The sequence below is a fragment of the Crinia signifera genome, chromosome 1, assembly GCF_055691185.1.
Source record: "Crinia signifera chromosome 1, ASM5569118v1, whole genome shotgun sequence".
Lineage (NCBI taxonomy): Eukaryota > Metazoa > Chordata > Amphibia > Anura > Myobatrachidae > Crinia > Crinia signifera.
In genome coordinates, this window is record NC_139217.1 from 417,807,371 (window position 1) to 417,832,408 (window position 25,038).

The following is a 25,038-nucleotide window of genomic DNA, read 5'->3' on the forward strand; positions in this document are numbered from 1 at the left end:
TTAATGTGCCAGTGATTACACACACTGTCTATCTATCTATCTATCTATCTATCTATCTATCTATCTATCTATCTATCTATCTAGATATATACTGTACAGCCTGTTACGTGGCAGTATGGAACTCTGCTGCTGATTGCTGCTGTTATTGATTATTCCATGAATTATAAGTGAGACAGCTTTTATTTAGTGGTACAATTAAGTGGCTATGGTTAGCTGGATTTTATTGCTTTACATGAATTTTGTGCATTGGTCATAAAATTGAGATTGTATAGTATTTTCTGTCTATCTATTGCTCCACTGATCCTATATGGTTGGTTGGTGGGTTTATTTGGATTGTCACTTTACCACATTATAATAGTTTATGTGTATCTATCATGTAGGATTCACATAGGTCTGATCGGAAGTTGAGCGGATGAGATCTTGCACATGTTTGTGATTTATGTCACTGGGTTTTGTTAGTCGATGGTCTGGCACAGCATATAATTCTTGGTGTTGTTAATTACTGCTGGGCAAATTGATACATTTCTGACACTGTACTATAAGATACTGAGTTTGTCTCTATAAAATAATGGCAGCTATTCATATTGGCTGTATACCAGTGATAGGCTTCAGGCATCCCTCTAAGTCACTGATGGGGAACCTTCGGCCCTCCAGCTGTTGTTAAACTACACATCGCTGGCTGCCTAGGCGCTGTGCAGCTCGGCCGGTATGTGTTCTCTGTGTGATAACTGTACTCTCTGCTTATATTGTTACCTACCTGGCTGTTGCAATGACCAGTGGCGCCGCTGATGGCTGTGCAGCGCAGTGAATATATGTTCCCTGCATCTATAATCCCCAGGGTACATCTAGGGGAGCCGAGAGGGGGGGGGGGGGGGGTGGTGGGTACTAATTACCCGGATCCAGGCTTGCTGGAGGGGCCCCACAGGGGCCCTGGTCCGGCCCACCCTTCCCCCTCCGTCACTCGCGGGTAGCAACAGCAGCACACACTTCTACAGCTTGTGCTGTGCTGGCAGCAGGCTCAGCATGAGCGTCTCACTGACAGCGTGAGAGGTCTTGCTGAGCCTGCTGTCAGCACAGCACATGCTGTAGGTGTGTGCTGCTGCTGAGTTTACCGTTTTTAGAGTTTTATTTCACCCTCCTCTAAACATTTTGTGGGCATGGCCTAAGTGGGGGAGAATTCCTCTTGGCTGCCCTGGGTACATCCAGGGGCGAATTTAGGGGTCAGGCCGCCCCTAGGCACAACATTTTTGTCCCCCCCCCCCCTCCTATTTTAATGTAATCATATATGTATATACAATGTTATTTATATTTCATTAAAATGTAACTGTAGCCCACCTCAATATTTTTTTAAGCACTGTGGACTGCTCACTGTACGGAGGACCCGGAGAGAGGGAGGCACTTATTAGTACAGTGATTAGCACATTGTCTCTGTCAGTCTCTCTCCGGCTCACACACTGTGACTGACTGAGCTCAGGGAGGATCTGCACGCCGCTCAGCTCCTGGATACACAGCAGCCAATAGACTGTGTGTGTGTAGAGTAGCCAATGGGCGGGCGCCGGCAGCAGTGAGTCTGAGACATTTCCGGACACGCAGGGGGACCGTCGGACCCAGCCACTAAGCGGTGATGTAATGTGCATGGCACAGCGGGTGGGCAGTGGCGGGTGACGAGTGGCGCTGCCGCCTACACATGATAATTCATGTCTGCGGCGGCGCTTGTCACTCGCTGCTGCCCACCAGCTGTGCCATGCTGCTATTTAACAGAATGTTAGCCTGCCTGCCGCCCTTAATTGGTGCCGCCCTGAGGCCGGTGCCTCACGTGCCTAGGCACAAATTCGGCCCTGCGTACATCTAGCATATACCTGTATGTGTTATGTCTATCTGTACTGTCACTGTTTAACTGTCACCTAACCGGCTGTTGCACAGCAATCCAAACCCAATTCCTAGTGTACGCAAGTATACCTGACCAATAAAGCTGATTCTGATTGATTCTGATAACAGTACAAAAAGTAGATATGTTGGCACTGAACTTGTTCCTCTCCATATCCTTGTGATATGGAGATGTAAATAAAAGAAAAAATTGTATAAGTGACGCAGTGTTTTAATATGCAACAAAAGTGATTTGATAGAGGGACCTCAAAGCTCATACCAAAACTCACAATGAGGTGGGAGTGACCATGTGTGTAAAGGTATCTTTCAAATTCAATTTACAATCAATGTTATTGAAATAACAGGTGACGATGTACCAAATGAATGGTGGTGTTGGTCAAACTCCACTTGGAGTACGCACTTGGAGTCTGACCATCACCACCCGATGGTGGTGGTCTGCGCATATGCAAACCCTGCAGCGCCTTCGCCGAATTTGTAATTCAGCAGGGCAACTTGTCGTCTTAATGAAAGGCAGGGGGGGGGGTTCCGACAAGCCCTTCCAGTGTTTCATGGGCGTGGTGAATTTATTTCTTATTCATTTTGTACCTTCTAGAACAGTGATTTTCAACCTTTTTACCTTGTGGCACACTAAATAAGATTTTAAAATTGCCAAGGCACACCATGAGATCCACACAGGGAAAACACATTGGCCCCCACAGGAAAAAAACAAACCTATTGCCCCCATATAAAAAACAATCACACTGGTCCTCACAGGTAACACAAATAAAATACATTGGCCTTTTAAATGAAAAGAAGAGACCAGTAAATAACACTTGAACTGGTGGTGGCTGTAAACTAGTTTGGGCATCTCTAGATCTGGGGGCACACTTGAGAACAATTTAAGGCACACTAGTGTGCCACGGCACAGTGGTTGAAAAACACTGTTCTAGAAGATAATGGATGGAATCTGATTACATCTTCAATAGAACTTCCATCTTAGTAAATCATTTTTGTTAGGTTAGTGCTGTGTTTTTCAACCACTGTGCCGTGGCACACTAGTGTCCCTTGAGCTGTTCTCAAGTGTGCCAGATCTAGAGATGCCCAAACCAGTTTACAGCCACCCCCAGTTCAACTGTTATTTACTGGTCTCTTCTTTTAATGTAAAGGGCCAATGTATTTTATTTCTGTTACCTATTGTGACCAGTTTGATTGTCTTTTTTATATGGGGACCAATAGGTTTGTTTTTCTTGTGGGGGCCAATGTGTATTGCCCTGTGGGGATCTCATGGTTTGATTTGGCAATTTGAAAAATCTTACTGAGTGTGCCGCAAGGTAAAAAGGCTGAAAATCACTGGGTTAGATCAATGTACACTCTCTTGGTGTGTTTGAGGCGTTTGAAGCTCTCGGTACTTTTCCAAACCACTATTTAAAAAAAACCATTTCTAGTCACTTGAAGAAAATCGCTCATGAAAGCTTATAAGCTTTTTTCCGCAAAAGAATCCCAGCAACACCTCATACAGACCTAGAAAATCCTGTCAGTGTTCATACTGCTGGATGCAGTAACAAGAAAAGTATAAACAACGACAGCATTTTTATAACTGGAAGAAAAAAGTAAAGAATAAAGGACTAAAGAATCCTTGCTGTAAAAAGAGAGGCTTATGTAATGTCAGATGCTGTCACAAACCATGGCGGTTCTGTCACTATTCTCTGTAGTATGTAACCAGACCTCTTATGCTTTCATAGACATCTTTACTGCAAATACTCATTACAAAGTTTCTTGTCCTTGGTATCTTGGATGAGACACAGGAAAGGTGGGGGTCACACAAGTCACGGATGCTGGCAATGATTAGTAGCGTTGCTCTGAGAGACCTGATGTGCGTACCTCCTAATGGTTAGACACAAGAGATTGGGGTAAAATAAGTGCAGCGCAGTCTGCTCAATGAACACCCCCCATAATGCAGTTTTAGTTGAAAGTGCACCCCTTCTGAGAATCTCTAAATAGGACTATGTATATATAGCGCTTAAAAAAGTTGAATACAATAATACAAAAACCTTTATTGCAAATATAGTATATGATACTGTACACCTCAGTAAAAATATACTGTATCCGTATACCGCATACTTGAACCAATCTTCAAACAATCCATGGCACTGTATTTTTGATAGTGATGTGTGCCCCTTACATTATTTGCAAACACTAAATTGACTGTTCAGTTGAAACCATGGCCACCAATCAGCTTTGAGGTAAGATTTATCAAGCACATTCCATAAAATTATATATATCATCTGATTGGTTGCCAGAACCAACTTCTCCACTCGCTCACTTCTCCACTCTCTGTACTACATCATGAATAAGAGGTAACCCCGGAATATATTGTGCACCCTTTCCCAGGTGTATAACGGGTGCACAGTGAAATTGCTGTGTTACCTGAACAGCTTTTTACCTTTCTACTGCTACATTGCTGAAGGCATTCTTCTTCATGGAGAGGCTCAGCCCTAGGTTCAAAGGAGCTATCTGCAGTTAGGACTGTTACAGCCTTCTGTCTTCTGTGTTTCATGAGTATTATTATCCTAATGTCATTAAGCAGCACCTTACCCCACTATTACCTCCCCCACCCCTAGTCTCTGGTAAGGCTGAGTGCAATCCAGTAATACAGTAGGCAGCAACATGCTGTTGTATAGACAGGAGATGTGCTGGGGTAACAGTGCTGCAATGTGATACATAATATACACAGTTATGGTGCTGTCAGCTTGCTATTATCTATCATTGGTATTGAGGAGCAGGGCCGGCGCGTGTCGCTCAGCAAAGCCTGCAAAGCAGGGAGGCGCTGGGCTGTATAGGCGCACTCTCCCTGCTCTGCGACTCTGCTACTGTGTGGTGCTGCTGCTGTCAGTGTATGACAGGCAGCAGTGCTGGCAGCAGAGCGAGCACTTACATCAGATGCTGGGCACGGAGCACAGAGCAGCAGCAGGGGAAGTCCCTTAAGCTTCCTAACTGCGGTGCCGACTTCAGTTCAGCCCTTCCTCACTCATCTCACAGGACAGCATGTGCCGAGCAGGGATTGGAGGAGCTCGGCACATGCTAATGATAAGAGCCACTGATTGGAGGAGCCTATAACACGCTCCTTTGATCCCTGGCTGAACCACAGGATGTAACAGAATGACGTCCTCTGTGAGTACACCTTCTCTGTACTACTAGGTCCTGCCTCTCCCTGCAGCAGCTTCTCTCTCTCCCCATCATCTGTCCCACCTCCTTCCTGCCCAGCATCTGTCCTGTCCCCTCCTGCCCACCATCTCTCCCTGCCCTGTATTTGCCCTCTCTCCCTGCCCATCATCTGCCCCACCCCTCCCTACCCAGTACAGTATCTGCCTAACTCTCACTGCCCAGCAACTGTCCTGTCCCCCTCTCCTGCCCACCATTTGTCCCTGCCCAGTATTTGCCCCCTCTCCCTGCCTATCAACTATCCCAACATCTCCCTACCCAGCATCTGCCTTCTGCTCCCTGCCCACTATCTATCCCCCCTCTCCCTGCCCATCGTCTGTCCCCCTCTATCTGTCCAGCTCCTCTCCCCTCTCCCTGCCCATCGTCTGTCCCCCTCTACCTGCCCAGCTCCTCTCCCCTCTCTCTGCCCATCATCTGTCCCCCTCCCTCTGCCCATCATCTGTCCCACCCTTTTTTCTGCCCATCATCATTACCCCTATCCCTCTCTGCCCAGCATCTGTTCCTGTGTCCCCACCATCTGCCCCCTCTGCCCAGAATCTGACCCCCCATCATCTATCCCACCTCTCTCCCCACATCTGTCCCCATATGCATGCACACTGGGTGTGTGAGGTGTGCACAGGCACACCCTAATGCACACGCCGCCAGCCGACGCTGTCACACATCATGTGCAGGGTTGAGGGTTCCCTGACATGTTGCTTAAGTCCTGGCCACCTCATAGCTCTGTAGAGGTGGCTGCTGCTTAGCAATGTGCAGCGGCACGAAGGCAGAGGATGAGGAGGCATCAGCAGCAGAGGCAGGAAGGTGGAGGCCTCTTTACCCATATAACATGTAAATAAATGCGGCATGGATGGGCTGCATGGTGGCTGGGCATGACTTGCCTGAATGTATGTGTTTGTGCACTCCCTATTTGTATGTTCTTCCTTGAATGTTTTATTTTAATAGGTGATATTGACTGTGCTGCCTTTAGTTTGGGGTGTCTCTCGCTGATAGACCCCTAGTAGTAAATTAAATGTACTAAATGGTGCAACAGATCAACAGGTGAGGTGAGATAGAATGAAAAAAATAAAAATGGTTTATTAATTTATCATCGTTGTGTTGCCATTAATAATTATTGCCAACAAAGCAATGATAAATTAATAAACCATTTTTATTTTTTCATTCTCTCTCGTCACATCTGCCCTGTGTAACTCTATGCTCTCCCTAGTGCCCTGCATCTCACTATGTCCTACACAGCGCCCTGCATCTCACTATGTCCTACACAGCGCCCTCCACCTCACTATGTCCTACACAGCGCCCTGCATCTCACTATGTCCTACACAGCGCCCTGCATCTCACTATGTCCTACACAGCGCCCTGCATCTCACTATGTCCTACACAGCGCCCTGCATCTCACTATGTCCTACACAGCGCCCTGCATCTCACTATGTCCTACACAGAACTCTGCATCTCACTATGTCCTACACAGCGCCCTGCATCTCACTATGCCCTCCCTAGCACCCTGCAACTCACTATGCCCTCCCTATGTCTCTTTATGCCCTCCCTATAGCCATGAGTCTCTCTATGCCGGCTTTGCACACCCATATAATATGATCTGCGGACGCGTATGTCTGTACCCCTCTCTTAGCCTAGCATCGGTACCCTCCACACTGCTCAACATCTCACTGTCCTACACTCTCTCTGCCCAGCATCTGGCTCCCCATAACCTTGTTCCATCTTTTCCCTCCTATCTCTTTTCCTTGTACCCCATCTATCATTTCTATACTCCATTCATATTCCACCATTTTCCCTCAGCACCCACTTTTCCCTTGCTCCCCTCACAAATCACTGTTTTTCTAACATTTCCCCTTCTCGTTCCTCCCCTTTCCTATTACTCCTTTGCTCTCTACCCACCTTACGTCTCTACTACTGTGGGCATGATGTGGTAAGGTGCATTCCTACTGTGGATTTCATATGTAATGGGTTCTACTGTGAGCGTTATGTATAAGGGGCACTACTATTGTGTGCATTGAGTTTTTAAGTAATGCTACTATGTGAGTTATGTATAAGGTGCATTGGGGCAGATGTATTAAGCATGTAGAAGAGATAAACTGGAGATAAAGTGGAAGGAGATAACGCACCAGCCAATCCGATCCCAACTGTCATATTTCAAACACAGCTGATTGGCTGGTGCGTTATCTCTCCCATGTTATCTCCACTTTAACTCCAGTTTATCTCTTCTCCAGGCTTAATACATCTGCCCCAATACTACTGTGGGTGTTTTAAGTGGCACCAGCATTATGTTAAAGGGGCATTACTTCTGTGAGCATTGTGTATAATACTTTTGTGGGCATTATGTATAAGGGGCACTACTGTGGGCTTTGTGTATAAAGGGACACCAGGTACGGTGTAATGTGGATTGTGCTACTGTATGGTGTAATTTAACTAGAGGTACTATTGTGTGGCTGTGCCCCTTCCTTATAATACCACACCCTTTTTTTGTGTGTGCCATTAAATATGGGAGGGCGCAAATGTACAGTTTGCAGGAGGGAGCCAGAGAACCTAGCACCGGCCCTGTTGAGGAGGTTGTGGAGACAGAGAAAGGTACTGTAGTTGCTAAATCCTAGTGAGCTAAAGATCCAATCACGCCCAGGAGGAGCAAGGCTGGTGGCCCCAAACTGTCAATATCCACACCACCACCTATTGCCTTTAGGACCCAGGTGGTATGCATGTGTTGAGCGAAGCAAGCCTGTGAGGGTCCATTTGGGATATCATGTTTACACCTTACTCCACCCTCTGTCACATGATGGTCCTTTCTCCCACTAGGAAATAGACCAAACAATGCCTCAAACCTCAGTGACTATTCCACAAACATGGGAGCACAGAGCTTTGAAGTAGTAGCTGCTCCCGGGGAGCCAGTAATCCTCTCAGCTCCCCCTGCTGGTGCCTGGAGACAAATGTTTGTTGGTGGGAATCAAAAGAAGATAACGACAATATCTTTGTTCCTCTATATGCAGACCTAGGTTTGTTGTGACTGTGGCTACATGTCAGGGCCTGGTTTCAGGCTGCCTGTCCACGGGACACTTGGGATCCATCACCAGGCTCTAGGTAGATGCCTAGATAGTGCTTACTGGGGTAGATGTATTAAGCTTTAACAAGAGATAAATGCAAGGGTGATAAAGAGAGATAAACGTCCAGCCAATCACCTGCTAACTGCCATGTTACAGGCTGTGTTTGAAAAAAGTCAGTAAGGAGCTAATTGGCTGGACGTTTATCTCTCCTTATCACCCTTGTATTTATCTCTTGTTAAGGCTTAATACATCTGCCCCTATGCACCTAATCCACAGGGAAACCAGCCAGCACATACAGTATGTTACATGCATGCAGGGGCGTAACTTCCAGAGTCAATGGAGGCTCCAAGCCCTGAAGGGGCACCTGTATGTAAAGCAGCACCTGTATGGTTCACCTGTACTTAACTTGCTCTATACCAGGAGGCCTGCTAACATATGCAATAGAGGACAGGATGGCTCCTGCTTGGTACCTGTACCTGTGTCTGTGTTAATACTTTTTTTACCTATATGCAGCATGTAACTGCTTATATTAAGTAAAGAAAACAAACTCCATCTCTACATGAGCAAAACTGAGATTCTTTTTAATACTGTAGGTCACGTGTAGCAGCTGCAGCTGGAGAATCATTCAGTCTGTCATAGAATAAAGCCACTATCACAGAAATAGAACATTTATTTTCCGCCTTTAATCAACACCGTTGAAGAACTGTGATTTACAGTCACTTGTAAACACTCAATATGTGCATTGCAAATAGCTGCTTCATACAAGTCAATGCTTTTTTTTTGTTGCAAATTGCAGCTTTATACATTATTAATTGGCAGAACACAAGGCGTCAAAGCTTTCAGGAAATGTCAGTTCTTCATTCACCTATTTAAGAGCTAACAATGGTAGCTACAGATACAGGTGCAAAATTATAGGCAGGAATAGCGACAACCTGCTTTCAGATGAATATTCTTTTTACAGTATACCGGAGTTTAAGAGTCTGTTTATTCAATGTACTTTTCCCCACAAGTAAGTTCAGCTGAATGCAAATATTTCCGTACCACCATATTATTGTTTTTTTCAGACTCGCGCTATGTACAGAAATCCACAAATGCTGCCATTGCCAGTGTTTCTATGGTAACTTGCTCCATTTGCATGTGAGGGAAAGTTACTGGAATCGACCCTCAAGCATTTAGGGCGGGATTCTCTATCATCCTCCGCTACGCATCGACGGCATTCTCATTTGTAATAATCGCATATGCACTTATTAATGCAAAGGACAGCTCTTGCGATAAGAGCTGTCCTTTGCGTTGTGGCCGGCGATGTGCAGTGGGTCCCCCCTCCCTCCCTGGACCCTTACCTGGCTGCCAGGGCTACGCTTCCTCCTCCTTGCACCCGGAAGAGGTGCAGGGAGGAGGAGGTCACTGGTCCGTGTAGCACAGCAGGAGACTGCCTAGACACAGGTGAGGGGGGGTGGCGCGGATCTGCAGGGGACGGGCGGGGCAGTGGGGGACGCAAAGGGAAGCCCATAGGCTTCTATGGGGTTACGCCATCTAGAACTGGCGTAACTCCCCGCAGTGAAGCCCCGGGGTTTCTACTGCTTTTTTTGTTTGGCGCATCTCGACCTTAAAAGCAATACTTCAATAAACCAGCTACAACATATAAAAGAGCCATTGAGTAAGTTATATGTGGTGATATTCAGAACACACTGATGGTGAGCACTGATACAGATGTGTCCACAATACATCTAGCCTCCGTTTGCATTAAACAACCCTTCTGGTTGCTCCATGTCCTGTCATGGTGGGAACTAAGCAGCGCCGTTGTCTTCATTGAGACTTGCTACATTATAGTGTTTTTCAGGTAAACACTGTAACATCCCATTTCTTAAGCAGATACCACTGCAGTCACAAACAGAATATAGAAGTGTCACATATGATTTTAATCAGCAGAAGCTGCTGGTGCATATGGTTTTGCGAATTAGACACATTTTAATGGAGGAAGATGCTCATTGCTACCAAGTCACAAGTAGCTCATGGGTTATGTGTAATGCGACTTTTAGCACAAGGATAGATGTATGCGGACACATTTTTCTGGTGATAAGGTTCATGTACTGCCCTCACTTAAAACAGAGATAAAAACCAAGCATAACCATAATTTATTAATACAGTTTAAAAAAAATTTAAGAAATTATTTAAACAATAAAGCATTTATTATTTCTTTAGATAATGAAGAAGTACATTTACGGCCAGGATCCTTTGTCATTAGGCGTCCTCATGCAGTGCTTTGCACCTGGAAGCTATCAGCAATGACCACAAAGCTATCAGCAACTAAACCTGGCACATCTTATTGCTCTAGTGATATCTCTGCTATTGCCAAAAGATACTGTATCCATTGATAAGGTGGAGATTGTTTTTTTACTGCATGATAAATAGAGACTTGAGTGTATGTTTGTATGATTGCACCAAAGAAAAGTTGATAATAGTTAGTAATAGAGTTTACGGGGTAAAATGCAGGTGTACAACAGGTAGGTCACAGTTTTGAACAGAAAATTAGCTATAATTATCAGCATTTAATGGAAAATAAATCTAAATAAACCTGCCCCACAGAAAGCCACAAACACTTAACCCCGGTAGTTTAATGTACCTCTTACCTTTTGTAACTATCGCCAGCCCCCACCAGGGGGCGTGCAGCATGAGCCTCCCCCGCCAACAGAGCCGGTCCCCACTGCCAACCCTCCCATAACAGTATGAGACTGTCGTCCAGTTGCAGTTGTGACTTTCCTGTAAAAGCAAATGGATAGCAGGTGTGTGCTTATGTTCATAGCCACAAATCTCAGGAGCCGAAAGTCATGCTACGTATGCTACACAACAAGTCTGTAGCAGGGCATATCTGTATATATGAATTACATATGAAAACTAATCATTGCACACATTTCTAAATTAAGTCAATTAAGTACCAGAATTAGGTCTTTTTAAGTTGTTTTTATTTACTAAGATGGGAGTTCTTTTGAAGATGGGATGTTTCCCATAGCAACCAATTAGATTCTACATATTTATTTAGCACCATCTAGAAGATAATATATAGAATATGATTGGTTGGCCACAGCAACATCCCATCTTCAATATAACTCTCATCTTAGTAAATAAACCACCAACAGTCAAAATAGACCATTTAAGGTACTAACACAGATGAGGCCATTTTAGGTCATATTGAAATGCAGTATGCTCGCACATAAAACATAAAAGGAAATACAAATCTTGAGTGTAATTGGAAAGGATTAGAATTGGTTAGAATAGATTACAATCGTAGAACTTTTCGCAGGAAAACACAATGAAACTTGAGTGTTTTCGGACATAAATGGATTTTTTTGGGCATCCATATTGGATAGATTCCCCCCCCCCCCCCCCCCCCCAAAAAAAAATTAAAATTACTAAAGCGGAGATAAATTGGCATCGTAGCACTTCACATACAGATTCAGGGTGAGATGCATTAAACTTTGTCAGTGTAGCCCACCGAACATTGCTGAAGTAGAAAGCTTGATCAGTAGGACTGTAGAGGTTGCTCACAGATAACATGCAGTATTCAATGACTTCGCCGAGAGGGTTTGTATGGTGAGGATGGCTTTTCCTCTATGGAAATATACCATCCTTGCCGTCAAACCCCCTTGCCATCTCCTCACTGTATTCAATGTACAGCCCAAAACCTCGCCTTGTAAGTATTCTCTTAAACTGCAAGGTTTGCAGCAAATGTAGTAAGTCCACCGCATTTTGTGGTGAGCCCGCCATTTTAATGGCCGCACTCACAGTTTCTACCTCGCCTCAGGGAACAAGCGAGGTGGAAACAGCAAGTGAAGGCGAGGGAGTTGAATACACTGACGGTGAGCTATCGGCACTTCTCCATATCATAGCTCGCCGTCAGGGCATTGCATATACTGTACTTAAATGTATGCATTTAGAAGGAAGGTTATTTCAATCCCAGTTACAACAGAAAAATGATTATCAGATTAAAATATATATATATATATATATATATATATATATATATATATATAAAAAAGACTTCAGTATACAGATTATAGGATAAATCATTTCAATTCAACACAGTAAAGAATGGTGATGAAAGGAGAAATATACTCTTTAAATATTGGAGATATACCTGCTATTTTAACAAATGGCTTGGCATCAGATAAGGTGACAGGAACTTAAGCGAGATTTGATTGTAATGTCATGTAAAACACATACAACACCTAATATTAATGCTCCTCCAACTCTACAGGTCTCTGACAGAACATTACGGAGATTTCCCTAACATATCCACAATATTCCATTGCTTTTCTTTATTATTTTATTTAACAAATGTAAACTAAATCTATTTTCTTAAACAATGCAGATTTCTGAACATTTTTATATCGGCTATAGTATACCATTCAGAATTGTACATAAATATATTCCAGAATACAGGTTGAGTATCCTTTATCCGAAATGCTTGGGACCACAAGCATTCCGGATAAGGGATTTTTCTGGATTTTGAATAATTTTTTTTAAACATACTTATTTGTCCTCTGGTGGTGTCCCGATGGTCCCTCGACGTCCATGGAGTCCTCCGGCATCCATGGCAGGCCTTCAGCTTCATCTCCGGTGTCACCAGTAGTCCCAGGAGTGTATTGCCCGCGTTCCCAGGCGCGCTGGTGACGTCACCGGCGCGCGCACACACTCGCACAATGCACTCCTGGGGCTGCTGGAGATGACTGAGAGGATGCTGAAGGCCTGCCGTGGATGTCGGGGGACTTGGTAAGTATAAAAAAAAAAGGGTTAGGGGGTAAAAAAAATAAAAAATAAATTCGAATTATTCCAAAAAAACACGATTTTTGGAATAATTTGGATACAGGATGCCCGGATACGGGATACTCAACCTGTATTTTGTACTGGATCACCAGTAACATAGACAATCTTGTATTCAAGTGTCCTGTATGTACTTTTTGAAATGTAACCTACTGTAAAATGGTTTTAAAAAATAGTCATAGTTTGCATGATGCTTTAACTGAGCTCATTTATACCTACGGTGACCAATCCCGGTATAGGGATCAGCGAGATCTTGGGATTTGGCCCCTAAAATACCTGGATTTCAATTTCAGGATCAGACTGCGCATGCGCAGTCTAATGCCGTGCAGCTTCTGAGCGGGTGCTCAAACACTGCCCGGCTTCTCCCATCCCCGGTAGTGCGGCTCTGCACAGTGTGACGATGTCAGAGTTCACACTGCAAAGGTCACACAGCCGCACAGCCCGTCCTGGACACGCCTTGCCTGCATCGCTCGCCCGGCTCCATTGCCACCTGCCCGTCCGGCTCCATTGCCCACCTGTCCGACTTCACCACCCAGCCTCCCGGCAACACTGTACCGCACATCTAAGTAAATATGCGGGGTGGCGGAGGCGTTTTTTTTTTTATTAAGGAAGTCAATCTCGGGATCCCGGCAATCCGGTATTGACCATTTTTCAATCCCGGATTCCGAGCATCCCTGTTTATACCCCTTTGGATCTAGGTTATTTCTGCGATGTGAATTGTGTATTTTCCTCTCAAATATAACTGCCAGGAACCCTTTGTCAATGATTTAATATAAACTTTAAAGTTGGATGATTGTTATCTTTGTGAAACATTGAGTTGGCACCAGTGCTATTTATCTCATTGTTTATGATGTGAGAGTAAATATATGTGTGATATATGCTGTAATGTATACACTGGTCTGCAACTCAATTGTCCTTCCAATAGAACTGGTCACCTTGACAACATGAGCAACCATATCTGATCGTTTGAGTTTCTGCGAAGATCTGGAGACGGTTTAAAGTAATGTTCCACAATTACTTGAACAATCCATTACAGTCATCTGACATACTGTTTCCATAAAGCACTGTCATACCGAATATATTGAAATGTCATCGTTATTTGATTATCTTTTAATAATAAAGCTTTTGGCACAGTTCAGTAGACAAATATGTTATTTACTATACTACTGCTGAAAAATTCATGATGCATAATGTTTGTGCAACCAGTAAACCATAAATGCAGTGCCATCTCAGCTGAAAGTGTTTTTAAACAGAGCGACATCCAATCCATACATTTCTAGGTGCGTTCCGTCTAAAATTCTTTCTTTGAGTTGAAATCGATATGATTTTGTCAGCGTGATGTGCACCTCATTTTTATGATTGGATCTGATAACTGTGGCTCTCATGCATGTGATCATAATAGAGTGGAGAACCTATAAATTGTACCGCCATCAATGATTTCACTTTTTACATGTCATGCTGCGGAATAAATCAATAGCCAATTAACCGAGGCGCTGTTACCAGTTCAGATGTTATTTGTCATTAAGCTTGAATTTAATTACTTCCTTTCTAAAACAGATACGATGGCTTGATATTTCAATTCACTAGAGGATGTAATAAATTGCATATTACATTTTTGTTAAAATAATATAAAAATAATAAAAAAGTATAGCACGTATGACAATGTCAAGAACATTGACCCGTTAAAACTGATAATTAGAGTGCATGCAGTCAGTGTCATGAGAAAGGAATCTATCCAGTGATAGAGCTATACTTAAACATGAACACGTGTGGTGGGGCATGGAGCTGATATGATAGCATGTCTGTATGTAGTATAAGTTCTACATACTGCACAGTGTGGTCAAAAGAGCCTTGGGGCAAGATGTACTAAGCTTGAAAGGTGATAAAATGGAGAGTGATAAATGACTAGCCAATCAGCTCCTAACTGTCATGTTACATCATGTTACAGGCTGCGGCCAGCCCCTAATATTTTCCTCCCACAGCCTAACTTTAAACCATCTCTTCCACAGCCTAATCCTAACAGTTCCCTTCAATAGCCTAACCCTAATTTTGCCCTCCCACAGTAAAAACCTAACCATCACCAACCATTTGGAGTCAGCCTAATGACGGCCTATTTTTTTTTACTATAGATCGTTTAACTGGATACTTTACTAATTATCCAGACCACTGCACTCATTATAACTAATGTAATAATTTGCATTTACACTGGTCTTATTTCATATCTAGCTTGCCCATTCCTTGTCAATGTTGTCTACATTCATTATTAATGATTTCAATATGGGCGCACAGTTAAGAACTCAATGGCAGGTATTCAATGCGGCCGGCGAGGGGGTTAAACAGCGAGGATTGCAGAAAACCAGCTATCCTCGCTGTTTAACCCCCTCACCAGCTGCTCGCCCTATTCAACGTTCTGGGGAAATCTTCGCCTTCACAGGACGGCGAGGATTCCCCCAAACAGCGAGACCCGCGGTTAATGCAGCGTACCCTCTGTATTTAGCCGCGAGTCTTGCTGCTTCTGGAGCCGCATACGCCAATTCTCCCTCGCTCAAAAAACGGAGCGAGGGGAAATTGGTGTATGAAGGGGGGTGCATTGAATACTGACAGGGTGAGTAGTGACAGCGAGCAGGAAGCCCTGCTCGTTGTCACCGCTCGCCCACAGCATTGAATACCTGCCAATGATGTGACACGTCATTAAAAGAATGATACGATTATAGTCAGGCAAAGGTTAACAGAGTAGTTAGACAACAGTGGGAATCTGGTTAGTCCTACACTAAATATATACATAAATACACTATGAAATTCAATATAATCATTTATCAATGAGGTTTAATTGTTAATTCACACAGCTTTTAAAGGTAAAGACTGCCTAAACATGTATTAGACACATGGGCAAACGTTATATAGAGAGGGGAGCAACTGTGCTTAAAGGTGTATCCATAATTGGTGCAGGATATGCAGTGCACATGGGTTCATAAAACAAGGGGCCTAAACCACTTACCCTGCAGCCTATAACTAATTAACTCTGAAGAAAGAAATCACAGAGGAAATTCGGTTCACGTAGTTGAAACGGGTGTGGTATGGGACTCCGACAGTCGGGATCCCAACAGTCATTATCCCAACGTCGGGATCCCGACTGCCCGGAGTCAGAAAGCATGGCGAGAGCAAAAAAGCCCCTTGCGGGCGCGGTGGCTCGCTATGCGAGCCACCTTTTCTATTCTCCCTCTATGGGGGTCATGGACCCCCACGAGGGAAAATAGCGGGTGGCCGTCGGGCACCCGGCTGTTGGCGTTTTGACAGTCGGGATCCCGACGTCGGGTAAACGACTGTCGGGATGCCGACTGTAGGGAACCCGTCCGGCACCCGTTGAAACCAGAGTCTACTGTGCTACGAGAGAGGAGGAGGCCCAGGACATATCTATGCTGAGGCAGACGTTCTGTCATTGTTAAGAGGTCAAGGGGGAAATTACTAAGATGTATATTCTACTTCACATGTGATGTTGCTATGAGCAACCAATCAGATCCTCTCTACTATCTTCTAGAGCAGTGGTTCCCAACCTGGGGTACTAGTACCCCTGGGGGTACTCTGCAGACCAGTTGGGGGTACTTGGAAATAATATTGGTAATGGCGGAAGAAGAAAAAGTCTCCCAATGGCAAAATAAGTCTACCGTTGACATGGAAACAAACCACGTTGTGTCATTTCCAGTTCCATCTGCAGCATCATCAGCGTCACCTCGTGCTTTTGCCTAACCAGCAATTCACTGAGAGCTACCTGTGAACATCTGCCCCGCACTGACATGGGTGGAAGAAGCATTAATCCTACAGGCGTTAGCGGGAACTCTGGAGACAATACACAGCCAGCGGCAAGACAAAGACGGACCTGATTCCTGACCATATACTAGTCCACGGTTACTCCTTAATATTAGGACACGCATACTGCTCACTTCCACTCATAAATACTGTGGAAATTTCTAATTGAGAGGAGGGGTACTTATAAATGAAAAGCCTAATCAAGGGGTACACGAGAGAAAAAAGGTTGGGAACCACTGTTCTAGAGGGTGCTAAATAAATAAGAAGTAGATTCTGATTGGTTGCCCATATCATAGAATACACATCTTGGTACTTGTTTCCTAGCACGGCCACAATCGCGGGCATCGTGTGTCATTTTTAGTGGTATACGACGCGACCGACGCGATGCCCCCGATTTTCCCATTGAAATGCATTGAAAATAGTCAAAATCGCGTCGGTCGCGTCGTATGCGGCTAAAAAAGCCTTAAATGGTCCAGACGCGATGCCCACGATTTCCCCATAGGAAACAATGTTAAATGGCTCAATGTACCCGCGATGCCCCCGATTTCTCATAGGGAACAATGTTAAATACCTCAATTTCACCAAATCATCAAAGGGAACAATGGTAAATGGGCCAGAAAGCCCCCAAAACACCCCAGAACAGTGAAATGTCCCCCCAAAAGTACTTTACGCCACCCCACGATCAACGCGAACCCGAAGCGTGGCGAGCGCAGCGAGCCCGTGAGGGGCGGCGGTACGCGTCCTCCGACCTTTTCATACCCCCACTATCCACGTCGGCGTGGAGTTGAGAATAGAATAGTGTGGCGAGCGTAGCGAGCCACCGAGCCCGAAGCGTGGCGAGCGCAGCGGATACCTTCACAGGTAAATGCGTCCCTTCGCGGGCTTCACAGGTATCCGCGTCCCCTCGCGGGGCTCGCTGCGCTCGCCACGCTTCGGGCTCGGTGGCTCGCTGCGCTCGCCACACTATTCTATTCTCAACTTCACGCCGACGTGGATAGTGGGGGTATGAAAAGGTCGGAGGACGCGTACCGCCGCCCCTTGCGGGCTCTCTGCGCTCGCCACGCTTCGGGTTCGCGTTGATCGTGGGGTGGCGTTAAATACTTTTGGGGGGACATTTCACTGTTCAGGGGTGTTTTGGGGGGTTTATGGCCCATTTAACATTGTTCCCTATGATGATTTGGGTAAATTGACCCATTTAACATTGTTTCCTATTGGAAATCGGGGACATCGCGGCTAAATTGAGGCATTTAACATTGTTCCCTATGGGGAAATCGCGACCATCGCACACGATTTTTTAGTGCTTGCGATGGCCGCGATGCCCCCGATTTTTCCTCACGATGCCCACGATCATGATCGTTGTGGCCGTGCTAGGAAACAAGTACCCACATCTTAGTAAATTTCTCCCCCAAGTTTGTGATTTATTCAAAACAGGATATTGTTTGCTGTATGAGAGTTCTAGACTGGACAACATAACTGTTTGGGCAAGAACTTGGGCACAATCAGATGTACATAATGACCAATCTATGTTGATAACAATATTTCCATATAAAATAGGAACAGATTAGTCAACTTATATAGTTGACTAGATATTTGCAACTCAAGTTTAGCAGATTCAACACATCTAAAAGCCATGGTTTATATAGTTATCATTCTCTCTAGGTCTGTGTTTAGAGAGAGAGAGCAATGTGATGGGTCCTGCTGTGCTGTATAATACTTCAATCTAGGATGGTTGTCAGCGATAGCTGTGGCTGGTTTGAGAGTCTCCTGCAGTATTATTATGATCCTATGACTGAGAAGTTACAGAAGCTTGTACATCAGAATTGTCATCAGGTGCAGCTTCAGCCACATAACAAATAACAATGTACATCATGCCCATAAGCTTGGCATCAACAAATGTACAGTTGTCAAGTACACTTTTATGGGCTGATTCTGCATTTGGAGCAGAGCAAAAAAAGCAGTGCAAATGTTGCAGTGCAAGTGGAGAGATATAGATTTGGGAGGGGTGTGTCCAGAGGTGAACAGACTGCACTCAGGTGTCACAATTCGAGAGGGGGGACACCAAAATTCTGTCTCCTTCACAGTGACCAGGAGGTGGGTGCTGCAGATTGACATGATCCTACTGCACCTGACTCCTGTCACCGGGAAGGAGCCAAGATTGCAGACACCAGTCTCCTGCAGCAGCCCAGCATCTTCAGGCATACTGGACAAACCCCTGTAATGATGTCAACGGGTAACCTCCTGTGATGACACGCCCCCTTAGTGATGCCAGCAGCGGCTTTCAGAGAGTCCACACCCCTTCTAGTTATGCAACGTCCTCTTTTGAGAGGTGCACGTTTGTCATGTTTGGTGGTCTATTGGCCCCATCATGTGTCATTGACCCTGGTACCACCACTGGGAATGTCCTAGTTCAAACCTACTGTACCTGCAGTTTGAAAATCAAGCTGTCCAGCATTTCAGGCCTTGCTTGATACAAAAGCATCCAGTATTTATCCGGGATGGATGTCCAGGCATTGGCAGCTTTTTGCTTTTGCTTCCAAGTTATGGGATAATTTAATCATCCAAGAGCAGAGCACCCTTACTGCACAAATTATTCACAGCCCTAAATGTAAAAATATCAATGAGTCCAGTGGCAAGATGGGACCATGGGTCCCGATTTAGGTTAATTTGCACAGGGCTGTGAATTTGCATCCGTGCGATAATCAAACGACCTTCCATGTACAAGGTAGCAAGTGCGCATGTGCGAGCCATCCGCCAAAAGACAGCGAGGGAAGTCTGTAAGCATGATAATAACAATTCCTTTATTAGCAAAATTGTTATGGTGTCCATACACCAGCGGTATATTAGGGCAATACCCTGATTATCTGACGGTAACATTGGGGGAACGGGCATATTAAACCTGTGTAAAAATCCCAACCAACCGATCCTAGTGGGGATGGGAATTGGGACTTATTAAAGCTTAATATCCCTGACCTCCCAATGGAATGCTGATCACCGCTGCTGACTGGTTGGCTCATCCGGTCGGTAGAAAGGTGGTGATGGTGAGATGAAGGACTGCCCCCACTAGTGCATGGGCACCTTTAGTATAATAACAGTAGCGTGGCATTATTGTCATCCACACCTTTTTAATCTGCTAAATTAATTTTAGTGGATCATTGGAAATGGATTTTCTTGAAAGCAGTGTACACTTATTCCTTTATTCCCTTACATTTCCGCATTCAACGCTTAAGACCAGTAGCCCTGCTAGAATGGGTTCTCGTGCAGGGGCACCGACTGTTTTTCCGGGCCCCGGTAAAATGGTCAAATTAGGGGGCATGGTCAATAAGGGAGGTGTGGTCAAACCAAATCCTTTAAAAAAAAAAAATTAGGGGAGGAGGGGATGTGTCTAATTAAGGGGGTGGGCTGTTTGCATGATCAAGGCCCCAACCCTGGGAGAGAGAGAGAAAGCTGCTTCTCTCCCCAGCTCACCAGTGCCAAATAGGTCTCTCTCTCTCACTGCCTGGCTCTCTGTAATGAGGGAAGAGTGATAGCAGGACCCGGACCCCCACCATGTCCCTCCAACATGGCCTGGTCTAGGTAAATTGTATTACCTTGGCACCACTGTTCATGTGTGTGTAATTCCAAATCTTTAAAATCTACTAATTATTACATTGGCTGTTATTATTATTTATTTTATTCATTTATTAACAGGTTCTTAAATAGCGCATACATATTATGCAGCGCTTTACAGAGAATAGTTATGAGCAAAAACACATAACAAATTACATCACAAGACAGTTTAAGACAAGTACATGGTTAATATGGATGTTTGCATCAGGGGACAGGACACTGAAACAATCATCAGGGTGGCAGAGGTTTATATATTCCAAGAAAGGCACATGAGGAGACAGTTGGAGAAATGAGTGGGGATAGAGGGAGAGAGAGAGATCAGGAAAGGAGCGGTAGATTTCAGTATTATCAGCATAGAGGGGATAGTGGAAGTCGAGTGAGCAAATGAGCTCACCCAGAGAGGACATGTAGAGATAGAGAAGAAGAGGACCAAGATTAAAATGTTGGGGGACACCTACTATCAGTGGAAGAGCAGGAGAGGTGAAGTCATTAGAGGTACAGCTGTGCATTTTCAAAACTGACAGTGCAAATACAAGCATTAACAGTGATAATAAAAGTTGTTTGCAGATGTAAAAATGTTGATATTATGGTTAAATAGCCAGATTAAGCAGCCAGGGGTAGTACGGCTGTGAGGATAGAGTGAGCTCACTCTGAGTTGTTGTAGTTGTTTTCTGTCCTTCTGCTTCACTTCAGTGTAACACCAGTATAACGCTGCAGTTATGTTTCAATTATGCCGCACTTTAAAAATGATGCACTTCAAAACTATTATACACACAGCCTATACGGCCCACAGCCTATCTAGTGATCTTTAAATGCATATGCACTCATTAATTGGGCTGTTAAAGCTTATCCATACCTAATGACATACAGAAGTAGGACACTTCATCCAACCATGATTTCAAACAAGAGGCTATGGCATGTCAGGGCGCAAGATGCTAGGGGTGCATTAAAGTTTTCCAGAAAACCTGTTGTCCAGCTTCAGGAGATCCTCATATTTAGGATTAGGACGTGGTCCTACATTTATACTATTAGGTTATTTCTGTGTAAGGAATTTCTATGTCCATTGGAAGTTTTACAGAAATGTGTATACTATGAAATGTATTACAAGTAGGATTTTACTTCTTTAACTTGCTTTGCCTTTTTTTCAGGATGTTCCGGGCCTCTTGGCATGGAAGGAGGGATCATTGCAAACCAGCAGATAACAGCATCTTCAACTCATAGAGCACTTTTTGGATTACAAAAGTGGTACCCATATTTTGCCAGACTGAATAAAAAAGGTCTTGTAAATGCCTGGACCTCAGCTGAAAATGACCGGTGGCCATGGATTCAGGTAATCCACTCATGTTTTTATGTTGTTTTTTTGCACAATGTATATAAGGGGCACTGCTATCTGGTGTAAGGTATAATTTGAATAACAGACACTATTGTGTGGTCAAGTGTAAAGTGTATAAGGAATTTTATTGTATAGTGTAATGTGAATATCGGATGCTAATGTGGGGTGTCATTTGAATAATGGACATGGCTGAGTGGTGTAATGTGGATAACAGACAATACTGTGTGGTCTAATGTGAATAATGGACACCACTGTTTGGCATAATGTGAATTGGCACATTCTGTGGCCACATTCCTCCCAATGGAAGTAATGTGCTAATCCTGTTTTGAATATGGGTTGGGGGGGGGGGGGTGGGGGGGCACTGCTGAACATATGCTGTTGGACACTGATTATGGAGATTCTGGGAACACCCTTAGTACTTCTCTAGTTAAGTAAAGTAAATACAGCATTATAATGAATTCATTTAATCTAGCAGTGGAAGCATTAGAATGGGTACCATAAATATTAGTTCCATGTGTGTTAGGAATGTCCATAACATTATTTATTGTTAATACTGGTTATGGCATCGGTTTACCTTGTTGTTCATAATGTCTGTATCACAATTTGGTCAATCATTAACTGGGTATTCAGGATGCAATTTGCCATGATGGATATGATTCTTGTCAGGGTCATTATAATAAGTTGGTCATTGGTTCTGTATAATATGATGCTCATTGCTGGCTTTGTAGATGAGTACATTTTCCGCTGTACAGTTCCTGTTTTGTTCAGCTGTACAGTCCCTGGCATCTCATGACTATTGTCCCCATTTGTGGAGGTTTGGGAGGTGTTTTGCTACTATGTACAACAGTGGAAGATGCCCACACTGTTTTCCTTGTTACAATGCCCATCTGGCTTGTGGCCACCCACAAACTGATGCGGTCATGCCCCGAGTGTGCCACAGTCAGGCCCCTACATCGGAGTTTGCAGTCTCCCAATGTTGTCAGACATGATTAGAGCAGAAAAGATCCTGCTGTTACTTATAAAGTGATTTAGCAACTTTCATTCTGATTATCGCTACCTAGAGAAGATAAAGGCTGTAGGATGTAGATGGACAGGGAGGGGCAGTTCAGGCCTCGCGTTACGGCTCAGAAGATTTTCTCTTTGACCCTACTTCTATCTCCTGAGTCATTTTATTCAATACAGTTTTCTTCCTCCTACATACTAATGAATAAACCAGAGTGATCAGTGTCTAAACCTCCTTTCTGTGTCTCTGTAAATTATTTATACCATTGTTCTCTGAGACACTGCCATCTGCTTGCTCAAATCATGGCATTTAGACTACTATGTTTCAATTTCAGCTTACTTTTATCATGGGGAATTCTCTCTATCCACCTGTAACAATTATGTCTGAAATATATGTCTCCTTTTCTGATCATTTCTTTCCCACTTCCCACAGACAAATGTCTCACTGTTAAATTGGCAGTATAATGGCTAAATATTAGCTCATTGTCATCTTTATTCTCCATTGCTCCTTACAGCTGCATTTTACCTTGTTCTGAGCTTTCTGCCAAAGGGTATTCTCTGGAGTATGCCCCTCCGTGATGAAAGGAACCGCTTACACTGCAATACACTCTGCCCACCTCACTGCATTAAAAACATCTCCTAATTGATGTCCCTTTTAGGCTGGTTAAGACATTTTTTTCTTTATCTTTCTCTTTTTTTTTTTTTTTGCACAACATACGGTACTTCATCATCAGCATGATTTATTAATGTGACACCAAAGATTTTGCAATACCATACATTGAAATCTAGGCATAAACAAGGAGAAAAAGGGAACTCGAAGGAAGCACAATTAACAACAGATTTATCTGGTCAACAATCAGATAAACATCTTTTTATTATTTGCCGTTTTAGCACATGTACTGTACATAGGGGTCTATTGAGCAATGGCTCAAACAGCTTTCAGTTCGCACCATAGATTTCATTTGTGCATATTAAAAAAAACAGAAAAGTACCTTTTTGTTTCGCCATGCGGAATCATAAAGGCCCCATCCACTACAGCCATTTGGGCCGATATCACCCGACGGATCGGGCAGCAAAATTTACCAAAATCAGATGCAACTGATGTCCCATCATGTCCGATGCACGGTCCGCATCAGACATGATGGTAAGAGAAAAAGTGTTAAATAGAAAGTAATAATGTGCCACCTCAGAGCCACCAAGACACACCAATCCAGGAGCACCGCACCCCAGTATCATGTTAACCCTTATCTGGGTCCTATAATTAACTAGTATAGAGCCACGTGATAATGGCACTTACTTAGATATACCTGAACTAAGCACCCTAGGCAAAACTTCAACCTACTGGTCCCCCCCCCCCCCCTCCTTACTGCCACCAATAACCACTTTCCAACCCCTTAAGGCATACTTGCCTAACATTCCGGAATGGCAGGGAGACTTCCAAATATCAGGTGGTCCTCCCAGCACCGTGAGAAGGTGGGCAAGTCCACTGCTTTCCCTGGAGGTCTCCCTTTGCCACCAACAACAGAGTACAAGGAGGAGGGGGCAGCAAAGGAGGGCATTATGCAAGGGAAAGTATGGAGGTGAGGTCTTAAGTTCCACAGCAGCCACCTGCATTAAGTACAAGGATCCTCAAAGACATCCTTGAATTTTTGATAATCAGACTTGGTGGCGCCCCCCAGATCCCAACGCCCTAGGCAGCTGCCTAAAGCTGCTTAATGGTAGAGCCGGCCCTGGCTGTGCTGGAATTAGATATATATAGAGGAGAGAAGCAAAGCTTTTGTTCACAACATAATGCCATCCCTGATGAACATTAATTGTATCTGCACTAGAGTAAAGCAGGGAAGACATCGTTCTATTCCTGCTTTCTCCGAGAGTACAGCACCCTGTTGACTCCTACCTCCCATCATCCCCTGACAGCCTGAAACAGGCTCTATGCATACGTAACCCGGTACTGGAGCAGTACATTAGTGAGATAACCTGACATCTTTTGCATTTGTGTAAAGTCTTTGTCAATAAATCTAGTCTTTCCTCAAATAAGTTTTTATAAAAATCTGGTGAAAACATGAATACGGAAAACATTGGAAACCGCATCCCTGCGATCACATAGCCGCCAGAGGGAAAACCCGCCCATGTGCAAGCCTGGGAATGGGCAGTGATAATATTGCAGGCCTGCGAAAAGAGGTAAATCCTTTTGCAGCAAAATCCCCATGAAATGATTACCCAACTGTGTGCACCGGCTAAGTAGCCGGGATACGGTCATTGGGTCACCAGCAAGTTGTTAGACAGTCATTTGGTCCACACCATTAGGTCGACATGCATTTAGGTCGACATGTG

The 25,038-nt window shown here is 44.2% G+C and overlaps 1 protein-coding gene and 1 long non-coding RNA gene across 6 annotated transcripts in view; both read left to right on the forward strand.

The window, feature by feature from the left end:
* Positions 1–25,038, forward strand: part of EDIL3 (EGF like and discoidin domains 3) — a 510,230-nt gene that overhangs the window by 303,442 nt on the left and 181,750 nt on the right. For all 5 annotated transcript variants that reach the window (XM_083151831.1, XM_083151829.1, XM_083151832.1 and 2 more), the window contains one exon: positions 21,518–21,699. In XM_083151831.1, the coding sequence (XP_083007957.1) occupies positions 21,518–21,699 (182 nt within the window). The remainder of the gene's footprint in view (positions 1–21,517; positions 21,700–25,038) is intronic.
* Positions 4,710–14,172, forward strand: LOC146017861 (uncharacterized). The gene is made up of 3 exons (XR_014450518.1): positions 4,710–5,037; positions 10,338–10,514; positions 13,882–14,172. It is a non-coding gene; the product is annotated as an uncharacterized LOC146017861 (long non-coding RNA).